The sequence below is a fragment of the Syngnathus floridae genome, chromosome 15 (genome assembly GCF_059516105.1).
Source record: "Syngnathus floridae isolate MCC-2025c chromosome 15, RoL_Sflo_1.0, whole genome shotgun sequence".
Lineage (NCBI taxonomy): Eukaryota > Metazoa > Chordata > Actinopteri > Syngnathiformes > Syngnathidae > Syngnathus > Syngnathus floridae.
The window spans coordinates 10,058,602-10,082,731 of NC_142427.1; the positions used below are offsets into that span (position 1 = coordinate 10,058,602).

At 48.5% G+C, this 24,130-nt stretch overlaps 1 protein-coding gene across 3 annotated transcripts in view; it reads left to right on the top strand.

The window, feature by feature from the left end:
* tmem132e (transmembrane protein 132E) overlaps positions 1-24,130 on the top strand; it is a 95,648-nt gene that overhangs the window by 64,166 nt on the left and 7,352 nt on the right. For 2 of the 3 annotated variants that reach the window (XM_088399071.1, XM_088399072.1), the window contains 4 exons: positions 4,158-5,091; positions 17,726-17,866; positions 19,220-19,412; positions 20,554-20,697. In XM_088399071.1, the coding sequence (XP_088255197.1) occupies positions 4,158-5,091; positions 17,726-17,866; positions 19,220-19,412; positions 20,554-20,697 (1,412 nt within the window). Of the gene's footprint in view, positions 1-2,970; positions 3,773-4,157; positions 5,092-17,725; positions 17,867-19,219; positions 19,413-20,553; positions 20,698-24,130 lie in introns of those variants that run through there. The other variant, XM_088399070.1, reaches the window with a different exon arrangement.

Consider the following 24,130-nt stretch of genomic DNA (forward strand, 5'->3'; position numbering starts at 1 on the left):
CATTTTTGCCGCGTGAATATTTAATGGCGGGGGGCTTGTTTTTCTTCCGACGTGAGATCGTTGACTTTGGATTGTTTCTTTTCATACGGACCATTTCGAGTAACAATGGAGGCTCCGCCGGGAGCACAAAGTGCAGTCGAGATCACCTGACTGCATCTCCATATTGTGTGTGTGTGTGTTTTGGCTTCACGGAGCGTCAATGCACCCAAAACAAGGCAGCACTTGTTAGCCGTGGAATAAACTGGAACAAATTAAAATGGAATTAACCTTTGACACTGTCCAAGAATGCCAGCAAACTTTTTGGGTGACATCACAAGCCAAGGTGGCCCCTCAGCCCCGGCTCGGACTTTACGAGTTAACTCTCAAATCCCGCCGACCGAATGGCTCTTTTAATAGCCGTCGACACATTCGGTCACTTTTAACACGTTCTCGCCTGATGTTTTACGGCGCTCCTCTTTAATGGAAATCACTCACGTAAAAAGATGGATGACGTTCCCGTAGAGACGCTTTGCTTGTTCCAACTCCGCCCCTCCCTTCCTGGAAATTTCATTAAAGCCTCTTGTTGATTCTGATCCCCTCCAAGTACAACATTTCCATAATCTGCTGCTGGTACATTGTCTCAAGATCCTTCTAAAGTGAAGGCGAGCGCTTTTTTTTTTCCCAGGCTTACGTTTTCCCCGTCGCTCGTTGTTATGGTGATTGGGTAGCGAGTTGTGTAACCATCTCGCCGTGAGAACAACAGCGGCGCAAACGAAAACGTGTTTTGGAGACAGAGCTCGCTTTCTCTCGGGCCGAGTCACTTAGAAAGCCTCGGTCGTGAGGAACAGACGCTTTGACAGTCTCGCGAGCGAGCAGTCTAAACGTTTCACTTACAATCAGAAATAGGAATTGCTTATTGATGTGAAAAGACTTTATTTTAAATTTTAATCATCGTATCGCTGAGGGCCACGAGGAGGTCTCATTTTCATTTCGCCTTGAGGCTTTTAAAAGAACCTGATCATGTTCGCAGACAAAAGCTTTAGCTGATCGCCCATAAATTATAAGAATAATGAAGCATTTGTGTTTGCAATTTAGCGTTCAAAGTAAAAGTAACCATTGCCAAAGCTGGGCTGGGAATAATTTGCCCTCACTCTGCACAGCTCCCAAATAAAAAATGCCAAAGAGTCAAACTCAGTGGCGCCACCTGGCCAATTTGGGGTAAATTACGGGACTCCCTCAGGGGGATTTGCCCAACGAAACCAAATTTTTCACTCCAAACGCATCACTTATATGCACGCTAACGTAGCTGAAATTACTAGCATAAAAAAAGTGCTCGGCCAAAAACGTGTTCTTCCCCCAAAGGGTCTCAATTAGTCGCGCGTGTCCCCTCACCTCTAAATCAGCTTAATGCAACATTAATTAGAGTCGCCGCGATTATGCGGCGAAGCCAGAAAAGCCGCCCGAAGGCCGCCGAGAACCTCGCCCATCCATTTCCTTTCAAGCGACGTCCTTGCGAAGACGACGGTTGATTTGACCTAACGACGGCGCCCAAGTAAAAGCCGCCGACGTTTTGGTGTCCTTTCAAAGCTGGCCGGCAAATAGATCATGTGGAGCGTGTTATGAAACGTCTTATTACCTGAGTCGCTTGAATAATGGATGTTGCCTTTCATCGGGGGCGCCATCACGTTATGTCTTGGCCCCGCCCCGTCCCGTCCAAACAGCCTTTACTGGACCAGATAAGGCGACTGTCAATATAAATTATGGATGATTTTATGGGTGAACATAAAAAGCTCAATGATGAAAAGTTCCCTCTCCCTCGGCTGGTGTCACACTCGTTATATATTCTTGCTTTTTTTAAAATTTTTTATCAAGCTTGCAAATTATGCGTGATTAAAGCTGCACTGTGTATAATATGTTTCATTATAAAGAGAAGCCGCTAAGAAAGAAAAGCCTTCATCTACGCTAATTAACACCGCCGTCGATTGTCCTCGTTAGAATAGATCCTAATTTCATTCGGTCCAATCGGTGATGGATGAACGCGCACGCTGTATCACGTTATTTTTGCACGTCATCGTTTGTCACATTTGCGAGGAGGCTCGAGAGATTCATCTCTGCGCTTCGATTCTCTCGCCGATTTTTGGCGTTCAAAGCAAGCTCCTGTTACGTCATGGCGCTTCACTGCGGCCCTCGCCGCTGTCACACCTGACAAACGACTTCGGGATGAATGGCTTCCTCCTTTTGTTACCCCTCCCCCCCTACTGAGCCACCCAAACGTGTCATCCGAGCAAGGGGAGGAAAGCGATGAAAGAAAAAGAATCAATAGGGAAAGTCGCGCCTGGAGAGAAGGCCCCATTTCCACAATCTGGGCGTGACCTTTTCACTGACGAGACATTGATGCACTTTTCCTCTTCAAGATCAAATGTCCGCCCTGCTCATCACATCCTCATATCAATCTCCAGTGAAACGTGAAACCCCCGCCAAGGTCCGGCGGGGATGCCTTGGGTTTTTTTTTTATCCCAAGCGCTCTCATTTCACCTCGGCGGCTTCCAGGGCGAATTCATCAACAACTAATTTCAAGCTAATCCTTTAACAATCAATTAATCGGTTATTACGTCCACGCCTTAACGAGACAACCCAGTCGGGGCGAGCCATTACAAAAAGCGTTAACACCCGACCTGACGTTTATTCACGGCTTTGAAGCCACTTAATGGGATAACGCCGAGGACGGCGAAGCTCGACCCCTCCCCTGACAGATACTCGACGGAACGGTAGCGCTCCCAATATTTTAACAGAGAGATTCTAACCCGTGCATTCCGATGGCGTCGCCAACGTTAATGACTATTTACCGAGGCGCCGGCGGGCCCGCAGCCTGTTGAACTAACAGCTCGACGACTGCGGCCCTGTCGGCGACAATGCAAACACCCCAACTGTGTGTTGTTCTGGCCCGGCGAACTCGGGCGACGCCGCCCGCCTTCTAATGGCCTCGCCGGAGAGAGAAGAGACAAACGCTGAGTAGTGACAGCAGACCCCCCCCCCTCAACTTTGTACGCGCCGGATGTCGTTTCGCCACTTGGCGGGGTCCCTGCACTTACACACACAAGGGATTCTTTTTCTTTTAAGACGAGAATTCCAAGCGTGTGAGGTGACACCCCAACCATCCCCCCCTTCATGCTTCCATTCTCGTGGAATTCTCACGGGGTTGGAGGAGGAGCCGGGGCTAATTACCTAATCTTTTCTTCTTCTACTATTCGACTACTGCCAGGAGGCTGGAGGAACATCCCCCCCCTACCTCTTGAACACACACACGTCTGTCTGTGTGTGCGCGGCTAACAAGAGACGAGGTGTGGCTGGGATGGGGCGGTGTCCCGACGCTTTGTCTGCAGCACGGCCCACCAGGAGGGGGGGGTGGCTACACTCCGGCGTCTGCACCCGGAGCCACACCAGATTGGCGTGGGAGCCAGAAGTCAACACATGCAAACACACACGCACGCCTAAATCGGGAATTAAAAGCCTCAAGTTGAAGACGACGACGAAGAAGCCGAGTGGATTGTGTTAGCGAGAGGAGATCACAAAGTGGAAGCCAGCGTGCCGGCCGGTTCCGTTGCTGCTACACAGCAACAAAGAAAGTTGTCAAGTTGGACTCGCTTTGCCTTGGGGGAGGACGCAGGGAAGAGGGAAAAAAAAGAATGTGCTTTTCAAAGTAAAACTTGGAATATGGGACTTTACCTCCATGACTTGGACCACGGAGACAGCAAGTTGCGTTTCCACGCTCACCTCTGGATCATTTTCATAAGTATGTTGAGGCTTGGATGCTAAGTGGCTAATGCTAATTTGGCTGTTATGTTTGCTTGCCCAAACTGCGGCTGGGTCAAGTATGGGTCTTCTGTTTCCGCAATTAGTAGTTAATGGACAGGACTTGTCAGGCTTGATGTATTTCAGCATGTTTGGCTCCTTAGCAGCCATATTGCTGCCTCACATTTATATTTCTGTTAATCACGCTGTTCTGTTTTGCTGAAGCAAAAATGTCAAAATGACCTGCTGAGTTTGTGCTCGTCGAAAAATGCTCATTAAAACCTACGAAGGGGAAAAATGTCCAGTCACTAAAGTCATCAGAAGGGAGTTTTGTTGGGATTTCTGTTCATAGTTTTCAAATATTTTTCATTTCTTTTTGCCCACAGCTCTGGCAGGCAAAGTCACGCCGACCAGTTCCGATGCCCTCCTGGGTTCCTCCCCGGCGACGGCCGATCCCTCGCCGCCCGCCATCTACCTGCCGGCCAGCTTCAAGATGTCCAATGTGCAGCTGGCCTTCTTCTTGCGCGAGGTGGCTCGGACGTCAGGAACCGACGGCGGCGGCGGACACCCGCTGCAGCGCTCAGAGAGCTTTGTGGTTTTCCAAACGAAGGAGCTCCCGGCGGTCAACATCAGCTTGGGACCGTTTGCCCGCGACCAGACGCTGTCCAAGGAGTTGCTCCAGCCGACCGGCCCGCTGGACATCCCCGGCCAGCTGACGGTCAACTGGAAGGTGCGCGCTTTCATCGTCCAGTCGCGGGTCTTCTCCAACAACCCCGCCGTGCAGGTGTTCTTCTACATCGCCGGCCGCGATTGGGACGACTTCAAAGCGCAGGACAAGCTGCCGTGCGTCCGCCTGCACGCTTTCCGCGACGTGCGGGAGATCAAGACGTCCTGCCGCATGAAAGGCAACCTGGCGCAGTGCCTGGCGCGACTGGAGCTGCCGCCATCCTGGTTCAACGCCAACGTGGCCCCGCTGGGTCGCCGCAAGGGTTCCGGCGGGGACGGGCTCCTGGACGGCGTGACGGGCGAGAGCCTGCAGGCCGAGCTGTACTACACGCTGCACGAGGCCACAGCGGACGGCGAGTGCGGCGAGGCGGCGGGCCCCCGGGGCGGCCGAGGGGAGCCCCCGTCACGGCACCCCCTCCTCCGCATCGGGAGCATCAGCCTGTATCAGGCTGGTCGGGAGCAGCCGCTGGTGGACAAACAGCTGGACAAGAACATGTTCCTCAGGCTGCCCGAGAAGCCGCTCAAGCCTGGCGAGACGCTCAGGATCTTCTTGTACCTGATGCCCAACTCCACCGTGGAGCAGTTCAGCCTCAAGTAAGTCACACGTGAGTGCTCTGGCCGGAAATCAGAAATCAGCGTGGCCCAAATTCAGCCCCATTTGATCTATAGTAAATATAAACGCCCCTCCCAAAAAAAACGAAACCCAAGGTCCCACCGCGTCGTTTAAGAGCAAGATTGAAACATATTTCATCTCGTAAAAACAACTGTAAATTCAAAGCGTCTGGAAAAAAGTTGCTGCCGACGCGTAACGAAGAATGTCGCCGGCAGCCAATTAAAGAGCCCCGGAGAATAAAAATCCCACAAGACAGCAGAAATGTTCATTATTTTCCGTACACGTCGACGTTTGACTGCATTGAATCAATATTCATAGCAACGTTAAATGCCGGGAAAGCCCATTTAAAAAAAAAAAACGATCAAGCTGCAGATTTACATGATGTACAAGTCGCGGTGGCGACTTCACAACGGGCGAGTCATTAAAAAAATCCTCCAAATGAACGGCGGCGCCGTCGTGCGTGCGGCTGCGACTAACTCGATGTAAGCTCATCTCAAGCGTTATCATCCGTCGCCACGTTGCTTTGTTTTAGCAGCGAGGAGCCTAATGAGCATGTCATCACTTTTTCCTTCTCATTTTTCTTCCCCCCTTCTTCTCAAAACGCTGAGTCATGCCGAGAGAGAAGATGATGAGGAGGCCGGGTTAAAGCCGAGCACGGCCCGCTAATGTTAGCCCTTTGGCACATTAGCATGTTAGCGCTAATAACAACATTAGCACGTTAGCGCTAATAAAACCAACAACAATAAAAGCGTATATTTGTATTTTTAGAAAAAAATCGAATTGTTTTGTGTCTTATCACTCGATACACCATCCAAGTTGCCGGCTAGCAAACAATCGCGATTTTTATTTCTTTTTTCACTTTAGTTAAAACAAATGTTCCAATTATGGCGCAACTATTTGAGAGTTCCTTCATCGGCGTGAAGCTCTCTTACTGGAAGCATTCAAATATTCCACTGCGTCCTAAGTGGGTGATGATGTAACAGCCCGCCAAGGCGTTGTTTGTTATCGTCGCCTAATCTCTTGTTAAAAGTCGCAGATTTGCTGAATAATTATTAAGCCTGGCTGACTCATTAAGCCTCGGCAGGGAAAAAAAAAAAGCCCGCAGTATTGTTTCTCCCCGCAGACACGCTCGGCATTAATGGTGATTTATGCTAACAATAAAAAAAAGTAAAGAGGAAAATTTAAGGCCCAAATTAATGAAAATCAACAGCAAGTCTTGTTCGTTTGGGTTTTTTTTTTCGTTAATGGGGGAATGTGCGTCTGTAAACAAAGTGTTCATTGACGTTTTGCAGCGTTGCCGCCGCGATAAGGTGGTAAGGAACGCTAGTGCTGCCCGAGTGCAGGCAATTATTTTTTTTTTTTCGTCGGCAGTAAGCCACCGATAAGAGCCAAACAGCAGATGTTTTATGTAGAAGTGCACTTTGGATTTGTTTACAAGGCAATGAGATGAAGCAACCTTGTGGCTCTCTCAAAACGGGCACCGCCATCTTTTTCTTAATTAGTTTACATTGGAAGCCAAAGTTCTTCTTGAGACGGCAACGTGACAAAAAGGAAAATAATAGCCGAGATGACGCCAAAGCACTATTTTGCAAGCTACCAAAGGTAGTAAAAGGGCCAAACCGGGCCCTGCGCCGATGCTCCATCTGGGTTGTAAGTTCCTGGAGCTCCGGAGGAAGGCCATTAAAGATGCAAGACGGGAAATGTTCAAAGATGCATAAGGATGCGCGAGCTTCCTTCGAATGTTACTCAGTAGGGGTTGACAAGCCAGTTAACGCAGCATGATGCCCAACGTTGGGCCAGGGTCGTGCTCCGCAATCTCCGCTTTGCTGCACTGCTCCGTTTTCTCGCTGCCCTTATTCTCATTTTAGAACTTTTGAGAGTTGGAAATAAGGACAGCAAGAAAACCTTTTAGAACGGGACCGTTTTGTTTCAGAGAGTACTTTTCCGTCATGGCTGCCGAAGTTGACGGCGACAGATGGCGGAAGGGGGGAGGGGGGGAGCGCCATACAAAGTGAGGCCAGGTCGTCCGCAATCTGTCACGTCACCCAAAACATATTTTAGTGGTCGCGTGAGCCGCCGCCGCCGTGTGGCTCCACTTGAGCTTTCGGCTCGCCTCCCAAATTCTGTCAGCGCCATCTGTGATCGGTCTTGATGTGAATATTTTTTTTGTTTGTTTTATGGCTCTCACCCTCACCGCTTTATGAAATGAAGATGGCAATTATTAGCATCCGCGTGCTCACTGACTCGTCTTCCAGTTGAGCGACCTCATATGGAGACTTAATTAAAGGTGTCAAAGGTGTGCATAAGGAGCTTAAGTCTTCTCACAGGTCATTCCAGGCAAAGTCTTTCCCTGACGTTGCTAAGTTGCCACCTATCGCTTGTACTCAACAAAAGGGCTTGCGAGCTTGACTGTTGCTCCAGAAAAGCAATTTTAGAGCCAGCCTGACGCCCCCTCGACCCCTCCCCTTTCACGGCCCAATTCGGTACGAAGGCTTCACGGGAGTGGGTGACCCACTTGGTTTCAGCCATCTCCGCGCTATCAATCAGAAGCGCGATTGTGCTTTAGAAAAACCATCCGAGACCGCAGTAACGTCGGCAGCTTGCGTGACTCGCAGGAGACATCGAGCGCCGCGTTCAGCTGATTTTTATCAGCACTCATCTCCAATAAACGAGGACGAGGTCAGGAGAGCCTCTAAAGAGCTTACGATGCTCATTCCGCCGCCGGCGCGCTGGTGCGGGGAATCGATTCATCATGTCTTGAAGGCAAAAAATTCTTGTTTTCTCATCTTCGGGGGTACTCCAGAGCCAGAAAATTTGTGTCGTTAAATTGGCGGGATTGCGCAATCACGGCTTGAATAAATGCCGTTAAAATATTCATAGTTCGATAAGGGGATCGTAACTGGATTAATTGAAAGTTAACGATTGCCTCAATCGGATGGAATCGATGAAGCGAGTCGAGGCCTCACGTCAAATAGGAAGCACGCCACCAAAAAGTCGTGCCGATCGATTCGACCTGATAAACGACACAGCCGCCGCGGAATTATTTGTCAAACCTGTCTTGTTGTCTTGTTTTGCACCCACGCTAATTGCGTTACGCCTTCCAGACAGTTCGGAGGGAAAAATAATCACTTTCATTGCAGGTAAGTGATGCTAAATTGTGAGATTGTGTTTTTAAGTAGCGTGTCGCCAACTAGCTTCTTTGTGGAAATTCTTAATTAATAGCACGGCGCTCAATCAATGTCTCCGCATGCTTCGCGGCGCAGAATGACAAGCTCCTCGTTTGGTTGTTTTCTTCCTTTCGAGACGCCGCCGCCCTACTTTGTCCATTTATTGAAGAGAAGACAAAATGGAGGTGGCGGCGGCCATATATCTCAATCATTTCACTTGGTGAGATGGTCACACGACGTTTCTGGGCTCGATTTTGTGGCAGTCCGTGCTAGCAAGGTGGGACTAAAAAAAAAAAAAACAGGAGATGTCAGCTGACGTGCGACTCAAATGGCGGCGATTTACGGCCGAATGCGCAGCGTTGGCCCGGGAGCTTCTCGTTCCAATCAGATCATTTCTCACCGTCACCTCGCGTGTTGTCTCGGATGCCTTCGAGTGTTCAACGGCACTTTTTTTCTTACCTATTCAGATTCTTGTGATTGATTTAAGGATTTTTTTTTGCCTATTGCGTGAGGACACATTTATTTTTGAAATTTTCTGTATTGGATTTTGCATATTTTTAATTTGTTTGGGAAATGCGAATTGCATTGGGTCTCATCTGATTTTTTTTTAAAATATTTTTTGAGACCGCGTTCCCCGGGTGTTCGAAGCGCTTCCACGCGCCGTCCTCATTAGATCATTTCCCGCCGTCAAGTCGCGTGTTTATTTTGGACACCTTCAGATGAGATGTGCCGTATTTTCCATTCCCTCCGTGCTGGCGTCCCACATTTTATTCCTTTTGACATATGTTGTGATGGACGTGGCGGCGTGACGGATTGTTGCTGCCCAGTGGGCTCCATCTTCAAGGCAGGCGGCAGTAGTAGTGCAGTTGGAGAGGTTTCATCTTCTTTTTTTTTCCTTTTTAATGATGTCTATGCCTTTTCTTTCTTCTTCTTGGAAGCCGTTCCTTCAAATCCAGTACACACGGATCAAAAGACGCGCAGTTTACTGGCCCCTGAGAACAGCGTTGCATCGGCCGAAATGAAGTCCCAAGACGGGGGAAAATAATTGGAGGTTACTCGATAACTTTAGTAAAACCAAATCGCGGACTGAGAAAAGCTATTCAAGTTCCCGTGAATGATTACGTCTTAATTTTGTCTCGTTTGTAACGTAACGTGGTAACTGTAACGGTTGCGCAATTGTGCCGCCATCTGTTTTGCGAGCCACGGCGGTTGTGTAACGTCTCCGCCACCCGGAGCCACCCACACAGTGAGGGCGGGGGGCGGGGAGGGGGGGCTTCTTTCATCTTCGCTGCTTCTTTGTGAATCTCAAGAGAGAAGTGTACTCCCGAGCGGCGGTATCTGCCCGCCGCCTGCGGAAGCGAAGGCGAGCTTGTTATGTTACACTGATTTCAATTAGGATCATTCCAAGGATATTCCCGCCAAACCTCCCAGCTGGAGTCCGTCACGGACATTTTGTTGACGTCCTCCAAGGTGTCAATTCCAGCAGCATTTGATTCTTTTTTTCCTCGCTGGTTTCCAAAAGTGTGGGCCCTTTGATCTGACATTAGCATTTAGCAAGTGCTAATGTCCTTCACACATTTCGTTAGCCATCATGGCTGACCGTATTTTGACATTTTATCAGGGATGACCATTTGTTTTTTTATTTTGTCGAGCGTAGTCCCGACCAAAATCCCATCCCACATTGCGTCATTGAACATGCGCAACCTACCGTTGCCTTGAAAAGCTCCGAGGCTAATTCTATTTGCATCCACCCTTTAATCCCCCGACATCCCGATTGCCGGATCAAAGTGTGTCGCGTGCATTATGGAGACGAATCATTTTCAGGAATAAAATTACCCGTATGCAAAACAGCTCTTTGGGAGAAGAGCCCGTTTACATTTCAGAGTGACTTTTTGAAGATGCTTCCCGACCGCTATGCTTATAGGCGCGACGTCGCTAATTCGCGACAGCGATGGACGCGCTCGGTTACCCGGGTGACTCCGCGTCTCGCGGTTGTTTCACTGATCCTAATTCACGTTAGCTTATTGAATTTAAATGAAAAGAATACCAACAAAAAATCCCTCCAGGCCAAATTGGGATTTTCCAAATCTCGTGTTACCAAGCAACAAGCGCAAGTTTAGTGAGCTGTCGGAGTGCATTTGTTGATGATATTAACACCTGAAGGAAATTGCTACACGTTTACATGCAGGGAGCAATTAGTGTTTCTTGTGCAAATTGAATTCTCGAGCAAGAATGTTTGACAGCGGTTTGTTCTCTTAAGCGCTTTTGGGCCTCGGTCGGACCGCAAGAAGAGGAAAATGAACGTGGTAGCAACAGTTGTAGGTCGAGGGCACAAACGCGGGATAAATTGTTTAGCCTCGATTGTACAGGACGGCTAGTTGGAGTTAGCCTGCATAATCTTGCCCAAAAAAAAATCAAACAGACTCATTAATTCCTTAAGTGGAACAGCAGGTCTGAAATGTTCATATTGTGTGACCTACGCTCTAAAAACAGCCTTAACCTTTTAGCGCGCGAATCCTCAACGATGCATCATCGCCGTTCACCTTTGCATGCGGAAGCCCTCCCATGCGTGAAAACGCCGGGGGCGGCGGCGCGGCAGTCCGTCGCCCCGGCGGAAACACCTTAAGTGCCCAGGTGACCGCCCAACGAGTCATTCATTATTGCGTGAGAGGTAAATGTCGCGGCGGTAGCTGCGGAAGCTCGTAAAACGCGCGCTGACTTTGACACGGGGTGGCGGGATGTTCTTCCGACTCGTCGCGCTCGTCGCACTCGTGTCCGGACTGTGGCTGTCGTCGTTGATCTCCACACGCTTTGCGCACAAAGTCGCTCGCAAAAGGGAGTACAGCCCTCACGTTTCTGTAAATATTTTATTGTATCTTTTCATGGGGCAGCGCTGAAGAAATGACACTTTACTACCATGTAAATTGAAAATTTACCGGCCCTCCAAATAACCCAACACAGCCGTTAATGTCTAACATCAAAAGTGAGTACATGGAAAATATCCAAAATGGGACTTAGAAGCCATTTTTCATTTTCAGTCATGTGAAATATTGCTCTTGCATTATATCAAAATTCACTGTCATGTCATTTTGTATCTCCTATATCCATTACCCCGCCCTCCACCGGAGGGGGAAGAAAAAAACTCCCCCTCGAGCCGCTAAACAGGTTTGCCGTAATCCACTTAGCTGGCAAAGCGACGTGATAGACGGAATAACCCCGCCGCCGGAGGTGGAATGGAAACACACTCCATTGCGCTTGATTGCCGTCGCCGGCTACGAGTAAACACGAGCCAAACGTCCTTGAGCGTCGTCTGTGGCCGCTCGTGTCAAATGCACGTCAACCGTCGCAATTAAACTCCAAATTTGAGTTGAGCTAGTCTGGCGTTCTCTTTCCAGCTCGCACGCAAGAAAGTTGAGCCGGCGACTTTCCGCTTTAAGAGCTACGTGCTTTTAGTATGTTTACAAATACTCCACTTATTTCCCTCGCCTGCGGAGAAAAGTGAAGCGACCATACGTGCATTCCACTTTGAATCCATTCGTTTCATTTATTCATGTGCCCATTAGCCTGACAAATATTTTTTCTCGGACGGGCAGGACAAGTCCCTGAATTGGGGTCATGCTCAAGGTTAGCAAACGGCTTACCCTGCTACCAAGCTAGCGGTGAGATGCTAAAGCGGCAGTCTTCACTAGATTAAATTCCCACCAAACATATTGACTCAAATACGGCACATCTGTCACAGGAAGTCTTGAACAAATTGTCGTAATTGCAAAGCGGATTCCCCTGTGTGCCATGAAAACGACTTAGCTGGCGGCTAGACGCTAACATAGCACTTTCCGTCCGGAACAGATGGACTCGCACAAGTTGACAACCCCCACCCCCCCCAAAAAAAAAAAAACATTGGTAGCATCAGGTTCTGTGATTCCGACCGCTTTTTCCGAATCCAACGCATAAAGGCGCTCCTTTCCGAACGGGCATTTCTGTGACAGGCGACAAGTAGACGCAGTAAAATCGCCATTAGCAGACGAGCGCCATCTGCCCCCATGCCGTCGACGCTGCGAGTACATCAAGAACCTTTTGGCAGGCTTCGTGCGTGCCGTACATCTGTTGTTCCATTTTCAAGTCTTTTATGAAGATGGCCTCACTTTTCACGGGGGATCGTAGCCAGCATTAATGTTGCACAAGCCAGTTGGTGCGGCCTATAAACAAACAAATCATGTCGCCATCTTTCGTTGGCCATTTCAGCTTTTTTTTTTTTGCCTTCCAAACCATTTGGCTCGCTTAAAGTTCTTTTAATTGAATACTGAGCCAGCCGCTAAAAGCTAACTTTAGCTTCGTCCACATTTTTCCTCTCGATATTTGCTTTGCAGTGGTGTCAACATTTTGCCCTTTTCACATTCTGTATTCAGGCGAATGTGATATTCTATTGATTTTTTGTTTTTTCTCCCCCACAAATGCTCCAGCTGATATATATACTGATATATATAAAAATATATATTTGCTTGAAATTAAATCGTGGTTATTTTTTAAAAGGGCAGCACGATGAAAAAGTCAGAGAAGATGGAGGAGTCGTATTAATCACTGGAATAATAATAACCCAAAAAAAGTATCTCCAAAAAAAATAAGGTTGGTGGTGTATAATTTACGGCAGTGGGTGGTCAGGGATTGTTCTGCCTCTCGAGTCGAGAGGCTCAAGAGAAGAAAAGAGGTATAAAAATAAGAAGAAACAGCAGAACAGGGAAGGTAACAACACCAAAAAAAAAGTCTTGGCTGGCAAATCGTCAATGTTAGCGTTAAATCCAAAGAATGTGCAAAAACTCGACTGGTGTGATAGGAAATGGAAAAGCTGTTTATTTGAAAGTGGGAGCTGGGTGTCATCCACATAACAGCGGAATGTGCTGGCAGGATGTAAAAGATAAGGAGGGGGGGCCTAGAACTGAGCCTTGGGGTTCATCCAAAAAAAAAGAAACGGTTTGAGTGTGACTTAGAGAAAGTGGAAAATCTGACAATTTTTTTTTTTGCCAAAGATCTTTTTGCTTGAAAAACTATGGAAGCGCCTTTTTGCCTCATGGCTCTTAAAGCAATTCGCATCTAGGTCATTCGCCATAAACACTTTTCAGACGTCTATTTTGAAGCTAAGGGCTCACAGTCTTGCACAATTTGCGTGTGGTTGCCCACAAGCTGCTTCTTCTTGTTGCTGCTGATGATGATGATGATGTCCCTAATTGACTCAAGAGTAACGGCTGGCTGCCAAACTCCGAGAGTCATTTGTTACGGTTTGCGAGCGCCATCCTTTCGACGCTCGCATTTCCTTGGAATTGCCGTTGGAGCGATTGTGTTTTGTTGAACCCCCCCCCACCGTCCCCTCCATCCCTTTTTTTTGATTTTTTTTGTTTTGTAAACGTTCCCCCAGTAACATTTAACTACAAGCGCGCCACTTTGCAAGCTTAGCCAATTCTCTCGCAGAGTCATTTACTGTAAGCGGAGTTGGCGGCTCATAAAAGGACGCGGGCACTCGGGCAGGGAATCTAGACGGGGAACTATCCATCGGGGTTCTCTGCGCTTATTCGCTGGCTGCTGGTGGATATTGTGTCATTTGATCTCTTTGCATTTTGGGAATCAGATGCTTTCTGCTAAATATGCTGCAAAGATATCACGGTAGAAGATAGATTTGCATTTTAATGGCGTTTTACTTTCGGGATGGACTTGATTTGTCTCGACTGATTTCAGACACGGTTCGACTCGGATCTTGCGATGGAGTCGCAAATGAAATTGACATTTGTCAACGCTAGCTGGATGCTGATTGACATTTCGAAAGGAGTCGATGTAGCTCTTATGCATGCCGCCCGTAAAAGACCAAATCTGTTTTGAATTCCTTTTTCCCATGGAGCAAAAAAATGAAAAATAATCCTTGCCATTATTTGAGCTCTAGTTCAAGGCCTTTGTCTGTGTGATCATTAACTTGACATGGCGGGTAGCTGTGAAGCATCCCTTTGTGATTTGTCATATTCACTTTTAATACGTGTGTGTGCGCTCAGCATGACTTCTTACGTTGTGAGCGTCCCCGGAGAGAGCTAGTTTTACTCGGGGCGCTCTAATTTGAAAGAGAAAATCCTCTGAGAAAACTGGGCATCAAGTGAGCGGTGTGCATCAGGGATCAATGCCCTGCCCGCCCCTCTTTGAATTTCATCCGTAGTTGTTTGATCCCTCTCGTGGCTGTCGAGTTTTCATTGCCTTTCATGAGTCGGCGCAGAAATAGTCAGCAAAAAAAATGTTTTAGTCAAGCTAATATCAGCCAACTAAACTAACGATGAATCGGTCAGATCCTAAAAATAATCAGGACTGTTTCAACATCGTGCACGTTTGTGTGTGCCGTATTCTCTCATCTGTCTTTGCAGCTCCAGTTTCCATGGCGGCGTAACGGCCGCTGCCACGGCACGCTCGAACGAGCGCTCCATAAGTAACACCGAGCGTGAGTCAGTGCGCCAAGCGCTGACCACTCAACCCGGCGAACATGATTCGAGTCAAGGTTGCAGTGAGGCTGCTTGTTGTTTTTCTATCCTCGGTCTCACTCACCCCCCAACCCCGTCTTACTTTCCCCTTCTGCACGTCTGAGCCCGAGTGGCTTCATCAAATAAATTGGACGTGGACCACTTCTCTGATTGTGGCTCGCCACTCGGAATAATAATTGCCGTCCGAGGGCCATCTTGCCGTACGGGACGCTCGGCTCGGGGGAAGGTGTTGCTAATCATCAGATCATGCAAATAAAGTCCCCGTGATGCAAGCGGATAACCACGACCAATGTGTGGTAATCCCGTTTTAGCGCTCTAGTTAATCGGCATGAGTTTGGCTAAATGCTAGGCTAACTATAGCCAAATCCATGGATTAGGTCTTATTTGGTTTATATCAAGAAGCCAGGTGGCAATGCAATTGCATTTTATTCTCAGAAATATGAAAAAAAGGATATTTAGGATAGACTTGCAGATACCAGTACATATACACTACATAAATAGACTGTTTTATTTTTAGAAAAAAAAGATTCTCCGGTATTGGACCAGGCCGCCGTAAACTAAAGGGGACTTTTGTAAGCGCTCGTGTCCCTGATGGACGGCGACGCAAAAGTAAACAAACAAGTAAGATGTCAGCACTTAAATGGCCAAGAAGCACTCTTTGCATTAGCGCAAGTTGGCGAAACAACGTCTAAAATTGGAGACTAAAGTCGTCCCATCCCAAGGAAGAAGCTCCATCCATTAGTTCCCTTCACGGGACACTTTGCGCCACCGCCGACACGACAAATTTCATCTCGGCAGGATATGTATAATTCAAACTAAGTGCACGTTCTTATTTGTCTGCCAGCTTTCGGGTGCGCGTCATTTGTTTTACTTTTGAAAAAGGGACGCTCGGGAACCAGCGCTTTGACGAATAATTGCCAATTGCGTTACTGCGCTGCAGCTCGTTATAGACGACATCGGTCCAAATGAGTTCTAATGGAAAGCAAAAGGCACAGATTTCTTACATTTTGTTATCTTTCAGTTCAGTCAACAATATTCAAACAAAATTTGCTTCAAAGAGCTTTTCCAGTGTTTTGTTTGGATTCCGGGCAGCTGTTTTGATGACGCTGAGTTTCGCGACATCCAGGTGAACGCCTCCTCCTCCTCCTCCTCATCATCGACCTCATGAAAAAGCGTCGCGGCTCATCGAAAGCGACCTTTACTAACGACTACGCGTAATTACTCCCTCCCGGTAGTCCAGAAGAGGCGGCGGCTATTTTTAACCGCAATTTCTACAAACGCCGCCCTCCGAGATAATTGGGCAACAATGACGGAAACATTTCGTCTTTATCCCACAGCTTCGGGGCTTGCCGCCTCCTCGCTCGCGTCCCCTCCGCGCAGCATGAACTTCTTCCCCTCTGGGAAAATGCTTGTGCCTCACAAAAATAGTTTAAGTGCCTGTGATAGTCAATTTGCCACCGTCGTGGGATCTGAACCGCAACAGGCGGGAGGGTTGCCGACTGGGATTTTGACAGATAAAAATCCCCCAAACTACAAATACGAAGGTTGAGCAGCGACCGCTCGTCCAAGTTGACCGTCAAATGCGAGAAATGCACGCAACACGTCTCAAATGTTCATCGCAGGCAAGCCGCGTTGACGAGACGAGAGGCCCGCAAGGCCTTTCGAGATGACTTCATGGTCTAGCGGCTCGCGTTTCACCCTTCCAGCGAGACGCTATCGGGAAAAAGGATCCTCGGCTGTCGTGGCGCTGGATCTTTTACGTTTTGAATGATCCTCACGGTCTGGTCTGGCTGTTCCCGCAACACGGTTCCCGAGCTTCCCCCCTCTCCCAACAACTGGCGAACGAGCCGACATTTCCCACGCGTCCGCATCACAGCTGCTTAATGTTCGACATCAGTCGGAAGCCTTTCTCGTTAATCAGCGTTAACGCTCTTCGACGGGGAGTCGGGTTCCGTGCGGCGCTCCCGCGGGTGCCCCCGTTTCGCTCTCATTTAGCGGAATCAACGCCGACCGACTCGGCAGAAAGATGCCATCTGATTGAAAAAACAGCATTAGGAATCCAACATGTAAGGTGTTGAATATGCTGCGGGATTTGCAAGTTACAAAAGGTCACGGATGATAAATGGGGGTTGTTCTTCATCCACGGGGGGCGTGTCGCTGCGATGAAGCGTAATTAATTCCCGTCTGCTATCTGAATATTTGCGTTGAGTAATCAAGAAGCAACTGTGTGGCCTTGTTTAGCTTCTCCTCTTTCACTTGTATTTTTTTGCAAACTAACATCAAACGCGAGATGATTTGTAAACCTTTTCATATTTCCGTTTCATCTAATTGGCGCGTGTCGTCTCTAATGAGAGGTGCAACAACAAGAAACAATGTTCTAATCGCTGCAACCCGTGACGGTTTCGTCTTTTAAGTCGGTCAAAAAACACATTCTTTGTCTGGAATAGCTGCGGCTTATTGAGTGACGATCTCCGATGGAACGCATTTGCATTATACTGCCCCCAGGTGGCCGAGGCGTGCATACACACACGGATTTGACGTTTGCAAACTATCAACTTGTTTGTGTGGCGAATCCGCGGAAGCTGACACTTTGTGTATTTCTATTTCCACCATATTATTGAAGTAGTATTTGGTTGCCTCCCACGCCTCGAAAGTGTTCGCGCCGCACTTCCTCCATTTAATTGCGCGCAATCGCATCGGTGACACACTCTGACCCGAGAGCGGTCGCAACCTTTTTTCCGCTCTCGTTTATCTCTTCCGCTGCCGTCTTCATTCATCTCACTTATTGATTCATCTGCAGAATTGCTTCGTCCGTGACGGCGAGCTGCGGAGGCGGGCGGCCGTGTGTAGCAGCGGGTGCCGACCTCTGACCCCGCACATAAATCATTTCCTGTAATAAAATTGACTGGTCTCCTTTTTCCCTCTCCCTACCCCGGCAGGGTGAAAGCTAAGAAAGGGGTGAACCTGATCCAGACCAAGTCCAAGAACGCCCAATGGAAGGTGGACTGGGAGGTTCTGTCCGGCGCCAAGCATTCCATCACCACCATTAACGTGAACAAGAACAAAGCGGTCAAGCAAGGGTGAGTCCACGTCGCGTGCTATCAGAACCAGAATCATTTTCTGGTAATATTTAGAACTCGCGTGAGAGCATCGGTACCTTTCTTTGTTCTTATTCTCATTCGGCGGTTGAGTCGAGCGACTGACAACCTGAGGTGAGCGCTTGTCGGAAAGCGATAATGATGTCGGCGCCTTTTATGCAAAATCTCACCTCATCCATTATTGAGACGAGCGGGCGAGAAGGTGCCGTGACATCGGCGCTGCGAGCACGCCTGTTCGTGTTATTATTTGTTGCGCAACCTCACCGCGCCGACGTGCATGTTCTCGTCAACAATTTATGTTCTACGGCAAATCTCATTCTCAAGTGGAACTAAAGCGGTTGCAATTGTGATCAAGGAATGAATTGGCTCCATTAAAAGAATGTCAAAGGCAAGATGTCATTGTCTCAAAATACTTTCTCAGCGTCCGATGCTAGCGATAGCAATTTACCGGTTAGCGTTACTGTTAATAATACTTGAATGTGTGACTTGGCACGTACCAACAAATGCTTTTTCCTTCTTTTTTTTATGTTATCCTCTTATAAAGAACATATCCTTTGTAGTCACTCCCTAGTTCCTCCCTTTCATGCTCGGGTAGACTTTACAAATGAAGCTCGAGGTGTTATGGTGGACTACGCTGATACATTAATTGACATCATCCTCACCCCCCCCCCCTCCTCCTGAAAAAAAAGTAAAAAGCCCCAGGCAATTATTTCCAATCTTCGAGATCCCATCATCGGCGTCAAAATGTCAAGTGTGGTGTCATTACATTCGAGCGAGGCAGAAAAATAACTTTTGCGTTCGAGTTCGGACTCAGCCATGGCGTGGCCCCCGTGGGTCTTATTGCGTCTTCAGCGTGATGCTTGACGTTTTCATTAGAAGACCATCACGCTGAACGACTGGCCGTGACCGACTCCGCTTAAACGACCAGCTCGGCTGTTATTTGACACTTTTTTTTTCTTTTTTATATCCGTCGATGGACAAAAGTCAATTTGAAATCGCTTTGTGGTGTATACAGTCCAAAGGCAATGGGGTAAAAAAAAAAAAAAAAAAAAGCAATCGATCGGTGCGGAGAAAATGGGCGAACCTTGGCAATTATTTGCAAGTCAGAGGCCTCGACTTAAATTTGCAATCTCCACGAGCCTCCAGATTAAGGCGCGCTGATTGTTTATTGACAAGAGCTGTTTTCATCGGTGCGCAGGGGCGGTCGGGGGGCTCTGATTAATTCCCGGACGTTTGATACGCCAGACAAAATCAGCCGGCGTGGCCTTAAAAAAAAAAAAAAAAAAAACGCCACTCTCCATTGGCGTCAATTGAACTTTTGTTTCTTTATTTCAGGGAGGTGGCGGACAACGCCGAGGTGATGCAGCTCGACTTCGAGATGGAGAACTTCACCAGCCTGTCGGTGACGCGACGTATCAACTGGAACATCGACTACAAGGGTCAGAGCCCCCCGTCCGAGTCTGAGAAGGTGGTCACCGAGCTCACCGTGGTTCAGCGGGACATCCAGGCCATACTGCCCCTGGCTATGGTCAGTTCAACACGCTAGCTCCACAAACAGCCCTAGCGAGGTTTCGTTAGCATAGCAAAACAACGCTTGCAAGTCACGTTGCGGCATTCTCCGCTTGGAATTGCGCATCTGCTGCAAACATACGGCCCTCTTTGCGCGTCCGTCAATCAGTGGAGCCCTTGACATTTGGAACATTAGCATGCGTCTTGTACGCCGACTCGCGTGCTAAATTTTACACTCCACGCCGCCGTGACTTTTACTCGAGCTGTTGTTTTCCTCTGCTGCGTGCGCGCCTGTTCCTGCCGTGCTGCTTTTGTTGTATTGCTGCCTCATTAGGTAGGCAAGCTGGTTGGTGCTTAGGTAGATTGGGATTTAGCTAGCTAAGTTGAGCTAGCTATTAAGTTGGCAAGGAACTCATGTAAGAAGTTTGAAGTAATGTTGCGTCCCTCCATCAATCTTAATTGTTTCTTTTTTATTCCACTTTCTCACCATTCTGATCCATTTTTCCATAATAGTCTCCCTGTTTGTTGTTGTTGTTGCTGCGCACGTCCATATTGAAGTCACTTTCTGCCCTTTCTGTGCATAAATCAACTTTTATGATATTGTGCAACCGGAGTTGCAAAGCGCGAGACGGCGGCTGTCATCTTTTTATTTGTCTTTTTATCATCACGTCTGCGTTTACCTCGTTTGCATTTTTTTTCTCGCTAATGAGTTCTCACGGAGATGTCACCTCTTTTCACTCCTCACAAACTTGCCAATTACATAACAAGCGCACCTACTTGAAGGAATGTTGCGGAAGCGCGACACCACAGCAGAGAGGCCCGGGCGAGCTTATCGACTGGTCGCACGCGGGAGAGCGCTGCGGCGTGACCTTATCCATCGATCGGTCACCGCACGCCTGCTTGATTAACATAAGAGCGTGTTGACAAAGCGTTTGTTTATTACTTTGCTTCCTGCTTTGTTTGGTCGCAAGGACGACTCGGAGTCTTAATGGACTCCACTTGCTGGCTCCTCAAGGAGTTCGCCGTCCCCATGTTACTAACACACACTAACTCTATCTGCCTTTACTATTTTAAAAACATTTATTATTCATGATGAAATATAGGAAGCCTGACAATGTTTTTATAAACAACCCCACCCACCCGTCTGCTTTTCCCCCCAGGACACGGAGATCATCAACACTGCCGTTCTGACCGGCCGCACCGTGGCCGTCCCCGTCAAGATGGTGTCCATCGAGATGAACGGCGCCATCACCGACATCTCCGCCTTCGTGCAGTGCAAGTCGGCCAACGAAGACATCGTCAAGGTAGCGGTCAAACCTCCCTCCCTCATTAGCATGAGTTGCATTTTTCAAATACGGACCCCCAAGCGTGAGCTACCGGACCCCGGCGGGTCCGGGAACCCCAGGTTGAGAGCCGTAGCCGTAAAACCTGTCTCCCGTCCGGCCGGGGAAGTCAATTTGGTTGAGTTAATCGGGTTAGGCGGCGTCTGCCGCGCACGAGCGTAAAAACCCCCCAGGCGTGGACCCCTCTCAGCATGTCCTCCTGATTTGATTCCTCAAATAAAATCAATAGTTCATAAAAGGCGACGGATACATCAATGCGGCAACAGCAGTAAAAAGCGCCCCGATGTGCTCATCCGCCGCCCCGTCTCGTGTACTCCGGCCCTCACGTTGTTAACTTTAGTGCCGTGACTGCAGGCGAAACGGGGAGGGGGGGGAGTAAATAAAAGCGTTTCCGCAGGATGCCGAGAATTGCGACACCGCTGTGTTCTCGTAGCGCTTAACCGGTATTCCCTTTCGGTGAATCGATTTTCGAGGAGTCTCGTGATTCGGTCGGGACTAGTTTGACATCAGAGAACGCCACTCTCGATCGATCGGTAATCAAGTACATACGGTTTTTAAAAATGCAGTCAAAACAATTCAAAATCAATAAGTCGTCATCGGAGGGGAAAAAAATAATCAGAAAATAGTCACTCGGAATTGCTTTAAATGATTAAATGTGTTGAAATCACCTAATGAAGCCCTTGGCACTATATTTGCCCATTGATGTGAAATTTGGTGTCATAATAGGCCCCAGAAATAAAAAGTCTGAATGAGCCGTGTTGAAAATTCAACTGGAACGCGTCTGAGTCATCATTATGGGCCAATTTCAGTTTTTTTTAACAAACTGCAACTTGGGAATTGTCTCCAGTGAGCCCCAATTGATAAGTGCGACCCGAGACAGACGCTCAATACTAAATTGTGAAGCTTTTTTTTGCCTACGCTTTTGAATAGTTTGATAAAAACGATGTGTGAGGGCCATTTTTAACTTTGAAGCCACGTCTTGAGCTCCACTGAAATCATCATAAATAGCCCCCCCTTCCCCTTCTAATGCTAAATTATTAATTGAAATGGATCTGGAGGGGCTTTGGGGCTGCCGTCTTGGATTCATCTAGTGGTTGGGAGGTAATCAGAGGATCTAATCTTCCGCAAATGGAGTTCCGGCCGGCCGGCTTGGACTTCTCTGAGGTGCAGGGGATACATCATAACCGGGGAGGGGAGGGGGGACAGTGTTGCGGGGCAATACATCCTGCCCGTCCTCCATGTAGACGCGCTGGCAAATCTCACCTCTCATCGGGTTAATGCAATTTTGCAGGGAGTTGACCTTCGGCAGGCAGCCGTTTCGCCTTAGTGCGCCGTCTGCTGATGAGTATCTGGACCACGACAAGAAAGATGCGACGTAATTCACGGCAAGCGTCGCGCCGAGCCTGATGAACGAGTCGCCGGCGCTCCCGCGGCCATTTTCCGCCGATAAATTCGGCCCGCTAATTGCGAGTCGAAAGCTGTTAGCGGGTGTTCCGTTCGCCGGGGTGGCTTTCCGTCCCCTTCGTGGCCCCTCCCGCCCCCCTCGCCACCCACCGCGGTGCCGCTAATGCGCTGTGGCATCCGCCGCGGTGCCAGCAGATTGCTCGGGCGGGGGACGCGTCACATTGTGTCGTATTTAACGCCGGATGAAAAAGTGCCGGGTTAATAAGGGCGACGCCACCCAAGGGCCTTTTTCACACGCATCTCTTCCATTACGTTAACAGCTGGAGGAAGAAGCGTCCGTCCGTCCGTCCTTCAAAGCGGCGTTACTTTATTGCCGTCAAATCGACACGGCAAGATCAACCTTCGGGCTTGCCTTCATGAGACTCTACTTGGCTTCGGGGACTGACCCTAAGATGGCCGCTTCAAGCTAAAATGGCCGACGGTATAGCTTCTTGAGACTTTTTGGTGGGGTCTGCTCAACGTGCAACTGGCTTCAGGAGCAGATTTTTTTTTCTATCTTTTAAAATACACAAGTTTGCCCTTGGAGATTCCGTGACACATCGACCAACATCAACAAATGACGTCGCCCTCTTCTACTTTCACACCTTTTGGGACAAACTGGAACGCTAACGGCCGCTTTCTTTCGTGACTGAATGGGAACAAAGCCCCCAAGGCAGTTTCCCGACATTTTCTCCTTTTTTCGGCGGCCATCAGATCATCATCAGCCTCATTAATCCAAGTAACAACAGGCTAATACGTGCAAGTGTGGTGGAGTGTGGGTGTGGGGGGGGCTTTTAGGCTAGCGCCGCTAAATTAGCTTGCATCCGTTTAATACGCATCCATCACGCCGGCGAAAGCTCCTTAGCGGCGACACGCTGCCTGCTAATGCTGAGCCATGTGTCAGCTTTCATTCCATTTAACATGCCGTTGCCAGGGAGGGGAAAAGGAAAAAAAAAAAGTCTGGGGGGAAAAAAAATGGAAGCTAACCCTCACCGCCTCGCGCCTGGCAATTAATCAGAGGATGTCGAAATATGAGGAGAGATGATGGTGCTGCCTCGTAGCCACATATCACTCGCTTTTGTGACACGGCCATTCAAATGGAAGGAGATTACGTGCATGTGTGTGTGCGTGATCCACTTGAGCGATAGCAAGTAATTAAGGCGCCGCAGCATCTGCCCGACGCAAACGGCCGTCCTGAACGAACCTTTGCGTTCCCCTTCAACAATGGAGAACCATCATCACCCGGATGTTTTCTTTTTTGTCTCTGAAATTTGGCCCTCAAAGAGCTTGGAGACGTTTCTTTTGTTCAACTCCCTTTTGTTAGCATAATAGCTTCTTTTTTTTAAAGTAATTGCTCTGTTACGGTGTTTTATTTTCAGGTATACAATTTCAGGTCAAAATATGAATGGTATATTTTTTGTCTGAGGGTGACTTCAAGCAGTTGGTTGTTGGTTTTTTTTGTGCGTGCGGCGTGACGGGATGCCACCTTGTCTTATCTCTGCCGCCTTCACGTGGCGTCCGTGAGTCACGGCGCCCGAGGGGACCGGTGGGGGGGGGGGGGGGGATTGGTGTGGCGTGCCTTGGCCTTATCTTCTATTGACATCATTTGCAGTAACCCAACAGGAACAAAGGATGGAAGAAGCCACGGCTATTTTTAGCAGGTTGTTTTTTTTACTCAAGCAAAGGCGCATAGCATATAAGAGTGGCGAGCCGACCCGCCGCTTATTGTTTTAGCAACTTTCTGTCCTTTACACAAAATAATCGGCATCAGATCGTCCATCCCGGAGGTTCCCGGTCCTCCTCGCCGCGCCGCATTCGATCGATGACCCCGAAACGACTGTAACCGCTGATAGTTATTGAACTGTCAAGTGCATGAAATTAGCGGCGGCTCGCTTAGCCAAGCGAGAACACTCAATATCGCGCGGCTCACTCGCTTGTGGCATTAATGGAT